This window comes from Pempheris klunzingeri, chromosome 8 (genome assembly GCF_042242105.1).
Source record: "Pempheris klunzingeri isolate RE-2024b chromosome 8, fPemKlu1.hap1, whole genome shotgun sequence".
NCBI classification, from domain to species: Eukaryota; Metazoa; Chordata; class Actinopteri; order Acropomatiformes; family Pempheridae; genus Pempheris; species Pempheris klunzingeri.
In genome coordinates, this window is record NC_092019.1 from 5,225,324 (window position 1) to 5,233,974 (window position 8,651).

Consider the following 8,651-nt stretch of genomic DNA (forward strand, 5'->3'; position numbering starts at 1 on the left):
CTATTGTCCTATTTTTCTGGCTAGTTGTAAATGATTTATTTGATAATTATTTAAAGTTCAGTTTGTGTTTATTGTGTCTGAAAAACTGAGCAGAGTGTAACTAATTCATGACACAGTCATTTAAAACAGAACGACTTGGCAAAAGGAGACACTATATAATTCTTTTTCACTCTCAAACAACAACCCATGAGACAAGAGAGACATAACCCTCTTTCCTGAAAGCGGACAATTTCAGGTGAAAGAGTGTGATGTAGGGGAAAATATGACTATTGGGGTCTTTGAGTGAAAAACACCCATCCTGAGAGCTGCTGCTGGGACAGGATGAGTGAGAGTGTAAGTGAGGATGTGGGGGCTTTGAAACCACAGCAGGTAAGAGTGACAGGTTTGCCTCCCCCCTGCTCTTACAGTATGGACCTGACATCCTGTCTGACAGCACTTACAGAGACACAGCAATGCAGAGAGACACAAACTGAGCCAGGCAGACTCCCGAACAGACCAGCAGCTCCGCATTCTCTGTCAAGGACTCCACATCCGGGTGTAACAGAGGTAAGGAGCAGCAATCGAAGGTCACACCATATGACAGGATATTCAAGAGTCAAAATATGGTTGTTGGAGCAGATTATTATATTCTGACATCAGACAGGCGTGTATACATGTTAGGAGCTGGGACAGTGAACAGCTAAATGAATGTCACAGGAGCACATCACTTATATATATTTATATTAATTCTGTTGAAGGAAGAAATAAACAGGTTCCAACCTAACCAAGACCACCAAGTACATTAAATACATGAATATTAATAGGAAAAGATTTTTGTCAAAAAGCCTGAATAAGATCTAGAAAATATTGATTTTAAAACCTCCTTTAGACCAGAGTATGACACCCCAAATATCAAAAACCCCTTTTAATATCAAAATCATCAGGAGGTTTCTCTGTCTAAACCTCTTGTGCAAACTCATGAGGGCTCTACTCTTTATTAATAATCTTTGCTAGTCCTCTCCTCTGTCACTCAGTGTTATTGGAAGAGGAGTGTCGGCCATTACAGGCTTGGCAGCTGCACTGAGCTGCAACACTGATACTCTGTGGGAGTCAGATTATCATAGAGAATGATGGCGGCTGCAGGGGACTCGGGGCAGGGCCAAAGGGCAAGGCACTAACTCTCTGGCTCTGACTTTACCCCAACTATAAAGAATACAGTAATCCTATCGCACAGATTGGTCCAACAGTAAAATCACAACTGTAAACTAGAGGCCACATCCAAAACGTCCAGTCAGGAACATTAAAAAGAGATACAATTACAAAGTGTTGTCGGGTCGGTATAAACTTATTATGGACTGTCTGAGTCATATTTCTAAGTGTATAACTGATATTACAGCAGGTACGAGCAGTGAGACAAAACAGAAGTATGATCAGACAGACACTCTCCACTGTGCACCACTATCATCGTCCTTTATTATAATTATTGTCCTCTTGTTGTCGGAACAGTAATGTAGGAGGTATAAGGACAGCCTCAAATGTAGAAAAAGAATTACTAATCAAACAATAATGCGGATCTGGAAATATGAGTCCATGTCATGTAAACATCATGCGGTCGGTTCATCGTGGATGTTATAGAAACAAGATCTGAGCGTTTCGCTGTTGCTTCAAACCTTAAACTAAAGAAAGAAAAAAAAAAAAAAAGTTGGTTTCTCGAGGAAGTTAGTATTTTCTTCGCAGAAATATTTTACATATTTTGTGAGATTCTAATGATTTTCTACTGCATAAATTGCTGGTGAATGGAAATGTAATTATTGGTGATTGTGTTATACACCAGCCCAAGATCAATATATTAAAAAAAACAACATACTGCTTGTTGTAATGGTCCTTTTTTCAAGGACCAAAAATAAACACAATTTTCATTGTTATAGATTTTCAGAATGAAAACGATATGTTGAGGAAAAAGCCATCATCTATAATGTAAAAATGTAGGGGTTTATGTGTCTTCTAATCTGTCTGCAATTGCTCAGTGTTTTGACAGTGAAGATAGAGGCCTGGGTGATATGAAACCGAACGAAAAACCACAAGCATGTTGTGTGCAGAAAATGTTCTGCAGCTCAAAGAAAACGAAAATTAAGCAACACGAGCTCTTAAATAGACTAAACGCCTTAGACATGTACTTTCGTTGTTATCTCTCACCTAATGAACTGAGCTCGGTCTGGCCCTGTGCGCTCTTTTGATGATTAACTCTTGATTTAAAGACTTGCATGAGTTGGGCAGCAGCTCAAATGATCCGTTGCAGTAACAAAATACACTGAAATCGTTATTGTTTTTCGTCTGATGAAAATTACTTTCCAAAAAATACTCATTATTTTAAAAAGCGTTCCCCGCAGTAATGCAGCTCTTTTCATTAAAGCGTTATTCTCGGCGGTGATGGACAGAAAATGCAGAGTTGCTCCAGCAGACAGTTCTCTGTCAGAGCCGCTAACACTTGTGCAGAGGAGGACGCGGCCTGTTGTTCTGCTAAGGCCCCAATAGGCGGCGCTGCAGACTTGCATTCTGCACAGCAGCTCGGTCTCAGCACAGACAAGACCTGCAGCAACTGCAGAGCCCTGCCAGTCCTGCTGTATTGATTGCATATTGATGTTAGAACATTTTACCTCAGGTCGTTTTGTCATATGTAGTCAAATGATTTGATGATTAGAGAAAAACAAAATAAAAAAAAAACTGAACACAAGACAGATGTAAACATTTGACTGAAAGAATCAGCAACACCAAAACACCAACATACCTTTGATTTAAATTCACATCCAATAAGCTTTACGTTTTGATGGAAAACTCAACAAATGAAACATCCTGGTTTAACAGCAACCTGTTGACGTGCAGCTTTCTCTGAGAGGAAGGTCATTTCTCTCTGTTTGTAGCTCAAAGAGGCGCGCTTCAAACTCTGGATTCGGACTGTCAGAAATCTCAATGACTTTGCTCCTAAATCTGTGGCCTGAGAGGAATCTAAGTCAAGAGTAGTCCAGTTATTCTCATATTCTCTGTCGCTTCTCTAAACCCCAGTAAAGAAAGCGTCCTAAACAGAAAAGTGTGTGAGAATGAGACTTTTTGCTTTGGAGCAACACATACATGTGACACATCTACACATTACACGCTGTTTCATTGCACAGGATTCATCAGGCTTATAATAAAAAGAACATAGCTGACCTGTGTGGTAATGAGACTATTTAGCTGTAGATAACACAGGCAGCCTGTGCGGTGTTTTCGTGACGATGTAATTATTAAAGTGTTTTCATACAATTTAATGAGGAAAAACTGCACAGAAGGAATAAAAGAGCAGGTCGTTGTCTGAAAAATACAAGTGACGTTACTGTTTACTGTGTATTTGTTCCCTCCATGCTGCTGATCTCATGATATTGTTTTTGATTTTTTGGATTTTACAAACCTCAGATTTTTTTTTTTTTTTACTCTTACCACAAAGAAATAAAACCATTTAATGTGGTGGCTCTTGCATGTGCGCTCCATTTTCACAAATGGGGTCTACGGTTTCAAAAAAAAAAAAAAAAAACCTTGTAAACTGCACCAGTATCCAAAAGCACGTTTTCAAAAGCGTGGAGTTGGAGGAAAAAACCACCAGTGTTTCCTCCCGCGCTTCCAATCACGTCTCCAGGAGAAGGTATCAGCCGTGGCTACATGGTACATGAGAGGTGTCGGTGGAGGCAGGTTAAACTGAGCACTCTTTTCTACTATGGTCTGGAGCCCTAGTTGCTATCCAAACACAAATAAACAGAGGAGGAACATTGGAGTTAATGATAGAGGAGGGGGGTGGAGGCGTGTCGGAGGGCGGGCTGAGCTCTCCAGAGCCCCGGAGCCCTGAAAAGTGCAGGACCGGTGCGCATTACGCACACTTCCAGCCCCAGCTCTGGACGGGACTCCCACGCTGCGTCTGTCTCTTCTCCAAAACTTCTTCGCCTCTTTCCACAACTTTTCACAACTTGACACATCTCTGCAAAGGTCCGAGGCATCAGAGTTGACTGCATGGCTACATGAAAGTTTCATGGACTTGGAGCTTGGAAAACTTTTAGCGGCGCTTTATTGGAGCTCGTCGCCTCTATAGTTACTGTGGATTACTGACATACCGCAGGACCTTTGGCAGCTATTTATTGGGGTAAGATTCTGTTTGGCAGGGTATTTGTCAGCCTCCTGCAGAAAGGGGACCGAGCTCCCCCAACTCTCTTCTTAGAACTTTTCATATCTAAAGAAAATAGTTAACTCAGACTGTTTGACCTACAAACTGAAGGGATCAGACCATTAGTAAGAATGCCAGCTGTTCACGATCAAACGCAAAATTAAATATTGTTGCTTCAGATGACCACCAGCTTGAGTTCATAGTTCACCCACGTTTTGACATCACTGCTCTCTGTCCGCAGCGCTGAAACAAGCAGTGGCCTTCGCGTCTGGAGAGGCTTGTCACGACTAATAGAAATTTAAAACCTCCTGCCAAAAAAGAAACTGACAGGGATTGAGAGAGCACGACACGGCTCTTGAGCTGCTGTCAAAGTGTAAATGAAGTCCAAAGGTTATTGAGAGAAGAACAGGTTGAACAAAGTTGTACATATGGGCAAAGAACAACAAGTGCCTGCATGGTGACTTATGTTGCACCTGTGCAAAATGTAATTTAACCCTATCCCATCTGTGGAAGGGAAAGCAAAGCAGAGAGAATTCAAAGATCTGCGAAACAAATGTAACGACAAGACCGAGACAAGCGACCAGCCCTCCGGCTTCCATGTTCGCAGGACTTTGACTCTGCAATCCCTGTCCAAGTGTGAATAATGCCTTAATCTCCAGAAAGTTTCAGGTTCATCAGGCTTGTGACATATTATGTTAGAATATGATTTAGTCCAATCTGTCAGCAGCTCTAAGTGTTATATTCTACCATCCAAAAACACAAAACTGAGCTTTTTTTTTTTCTTATTCTTGCTCTCCACCAAAACTAAAGGTCAGCTTGCCGTTGCACCGCTGGCTTGCTGCCAGTCCCTTGAACTAACACGGAGGACTTTTCTGTGTGGGAAAACATAACTTGTCATCCCTCCCCAAAAAAACACGGAACCAGGCCCTCCTTTATCTTGCACTGTCAGCTCACCGTATTTGTCCAACAATTTCAAGACAGGATAGCAGCTGCTTTTATTCGACGCAAACATTGTTCTGGAGAAAAGTAGGTTAAAATGCCCACAGGTTCTTTGCTACCATGTTCTCTCGCGCCTCATCCAAAACACGGAGCATGAAATAAAATAGACCTAAACAGCAAAAGCATCAAGCCTGTAAAATTCAAATGAAAAGCTGTACAGATTGAAGCGACTTTCTTGTGAGTGTTAGCCAACATTTCTGTGTTTTGCTCTGACTCATGCACTTAATAACATATTTGATCAGTGCTTGCAAAATTCCAAGCTTCTACAAATCTCCATGCAGAGCACTTGTTTTGCATTGTGAAACACCAACTTTGACAACCGTCAAAAACAACAACGTGTCTTCTCTAATTACCTCGTATGAGATTTAGTGCTTCATTCGGAGTGATCTGGATATATAATTTACAGTGTTAATCGGTGCCATATGAGTCGTCTTGCACCCACTTAATTTAATTACAGTTTCGATGACTGATTTGTTTTATACATTTGCTTTGAACAGCATCCCCGTTTTCAGGGACAAACTTGCTAATGCGTAAAACACTTGTTTGTATTGTCTCCGTGGTTTTTGCTCATGACAAACAAGGTTTTACTCATCAGTCTGAGTAGAAAATTACTGCTCCATCATAACAAGATGTTCATTGTATTTATCCAATCAGCTCCAACGCTCTGTGCAAATTCTTTTAATTAAATAATTCATTTGCACAATAATCTGAAAATGTATTTGTTTTTACTTGTGGAATATAATATATTAACATAAATGCTGTTGTGTTAAATTAGAGTGAAAACACGTATAAAAATGTCTTTCTGTGTGAAGGCAAACAGGTGGTTTTTATTGTATCATGATCACTAACTGAAGGTCATACTTCGCCTGCTTTTGGTGCCACAGAATTACTGGCTCCAGTGTGAGATTTACACACAACACTCATGCTTTTGTATTTTTTTTTTTTTTTCCACAGGGTTTTCACCGTGTCTTCTGCAGAGGTCTGAGCCGAGATGGGGAGCAAAGCCCTGCACGCTCCGATCCCCCTGCACCCGGCCCTCCAGCTCACAAACTACTCCTTCCTTCAGGCCGTCAACACTTTCCCCGCTGACCAGCTGCAGGGACTGTACGGCCTCAGCGCTGTGCAAACCATGCACATGAACCACTGGACTCTTGGTTACCCGCACATCCAAGGACTGAGGTCGACTATCACAGAGATGGCAGCCGCCCAGGGTCTGGTGGACCCCAGGATTCCCTTCCCAGCGTTACCCTTCACAGCCGCAGCGCAGCTCTTCCATCCAAAACAAGCCGGCGTTGCGCACGGCGTCCCCTCGCTGCACAAGGACAGGCCGAGGTTTGACTTCGCCAACCTGGCCCTCGCTGCCACTCAGGAGGACCCGCCGAAAGCTGCGGGTCTGGAGAAGCTGGCATCGGGACTAGGGGGAACCATCTCCGGGTTGAACAAGCTGTCCCCGGACAGAAAACCCACCCGGGGCAGGCTCCCATCCAAGACTAAAAAGGAATTTATTTGCAAGTTCTGCGGCAGGCATTTCACCAAGTCCTACAATCTCCTCATCCACGAGAGGACCCACACAGACGAGCGGCCGTATACTTGTGACATTTGCCACAAGGCTTTCAGAAGACAAGACCATCTCAGAGACCACAGGTAAGGATCAGGGTTTTAATACATACTGTGATAATTATGCACTGGGTTAAGAGGGGGGTCTGAAATTCACAGTAGTAATCCTGAGTGTGTGCGTCATTTAAATGGCAGATATATTTATTAAACTAGATTACCTCTTCAGGGTCTGCAGTTAAGATATAGCTTCTTAATTTTTGTGTGACATGAAGGCGGGCCTGTTCCCAGAGTTTTCTCCATGAGGGCGCTAAAGCACTTTTACGCATAAAGTTGGACACCCATAACTTGCACAGTAGAGGTTTTTCGCCCTGGGACTCTGGGGTTTGTAACAGCTACAAGCGAATCCATGCATGAGCAGACATTTGATTAAGTGTTATTTCTGTTTTACAGATACATCCACTCCAAGGAAAAACCATTCAAATGTCAAGAATGTGGGAAGGGATTCTGTCAGTCTCGAACTCTAGCCGTCCATAAAACCTTACATATGCAGGTAAGCTGAAAATATTAACAGTCACCATGATTTTATCCTCGCTAAACTAAGTAATACGTTATGATCATAATTCACCTGTTGTGCACGGTCTACTGCATGCATGGGGATATTAATAAATGATTAAGTCTCACAGAGCGATTGTTTGGCCAATTACCAAATTAAAACTAAAATGTGAGCGAGAGATACGCATAGAAGTTATATAAAAAGCTTTGTGTGAATCAGTGTGATTAATAATGGACACAATAGTGCAGTTATTTAGATGATTGAAAGATACAGTTGACAGACGTTCTATACAATTAAAGGGAATAATCCTTTGCTTGCTTTAAATCTAAACAGGAGTCTCCCCACAAATGCCCCACATGCGGAAGAACCTTTAATCAAAGAAGTAACCTGAAAACTCACCTTCTCACCCATACAGACATCAAGCCCTACAGCTGTGGCCGCTGCGGAAAGGTGTTTCGGCGCAACTGTGACTTGCGACGGCACAGTTTGACGCACAGCCCACATCAGGACTTCTAGCCTGGACAGACTAACAAAATTACAATGGACAAAAAACGCAGGAAGACAAGTCATCGACTTTTTTTTTGTTTGTTCAAAGACAATCTCCAAATCAGGACACGTTTACTGCAGCACATTTAAGTGAGTGGGATTTGGTTGCACCTCAAGTGGGACAGCAGCGGAGCCAAGGCCACGTCCAGCTTTCACACCACCTGTAAATATCAAGACCATGTACATAATGTTGTTTTTTTTTATTTTCTTTTCGACCTTGAAATGATAAAGTTGTCAAAAAACAGTCATAAGTTTAAAGTATGTTAAATTGTATTTTAGAAATAAATATTTCCATTATACATTTGCATTTTCTGTCTTTATTTCATGAGTCCGGTGCCTTTAAACACGAGACACAATGTTAAGCCTCAAGAGCAATAATCAAACGACAGCATTTACCATTGCCATCAAAGTGATAGTCTATATGTTTACAGCCAGCAGCCAGTGGGAGCTTAGTGGGGCTGACTTGTTGGGCTTTTTATAGAGGACCAGAAGATATCCGTTAGCAACTATTGGGAGCATGAAGTCTCTTTCAGGACAAGTCGTGGGGGCAGAGGAGTAATTAAAATGCAAAATCACCTGCAATAACTGTGAGTAGCAAACAATTCAAATGTTGTTTTAATAAAAAAATATAATCACATAATGATTATTCATGCAGACTGGTCTCCCATCCACCTAGTAGTGCTTTTTGTAAGTCTCAGAATTATTGAACATCATTATTATCTTCAATATCTGCAGCCTAGAGAGGCTGATTAGTATTATATTAGCAGCATTAGCAGCCATATCACATGTCTTTATCAACATGACCTCTGATATCAGATCACCGGTGCA

The 8,651-nt window shown here is 41.8% G+C and overlaps 1 protein-coding gene across 3 annotated transcripts; it reads left to right on the plus strand.

Annotated features, from left to right (window-relative positions):
* The first annotated feature begins 488 nt into the window (after positions 1-488).
* osr2 (odd-skipped related transciption factor 2) lies at positions 489-8,122 on the plus strand. Of its 3 annotated transcripts, none has more exons than XM_070835387.1 (4): positions 489-546; positions 6,122-6,811; positions 7,175-7,274; positions 7,611-8,122. In XM_070835387.1, exons 2-4 carry the CDS (start codon positions 6,159-6,161, stop codon positions 7,791-7,793), a joined length of 936 nt encoding a protein of 311 aa, XP_070691488.1. In that variant the 5' UTR covers positions 489-546; positions 6,122-6,158; the 3' UTR covers positions 7,794-8,122. The 3 variants fall into 3 exon arrangements, with proteins under 3 accessions (XP_070691488.1, XP_070691487.1, XP_070691489.1); XM_070835386.1 differs by lacking the exon at positions 489-546 and adding an exon at positions 3,903-4,147; XM_070835388.1 differs by lacking the exon at positions 489-546 and adding an exon at positions 3,903-4,147 and having other exon boundaries at positions 7,693-8,122.
* Positions 8,123-8,651: the final 529 nt, after the last annotated feature.

Excerpts from the sequence above, each read along its gene's own strand:
- osr2 (XM_070835387.1), top strand. The coding sequence starts at position 6,159 with ATGGGGAGCAAAGCCCTGCACGCTCCGATCCCCCTGCACCCGGCCCTC. Across the intron at positions 6,812-7,174 it reads GACCATCTCAGAGACCACAG|ATACATCCACTCCAAGGAAA; the intron begins GTAAGGATCAGG and ends TCTGTTTTACAG. Across the intron at positions 7,275-7,610 it reads ATAAAACCTTACATATGCAG|GAGTCTCCCCACAAATGCCC; the intron begins GTAAGCTGAAAA and ends AAATCTAAACAG.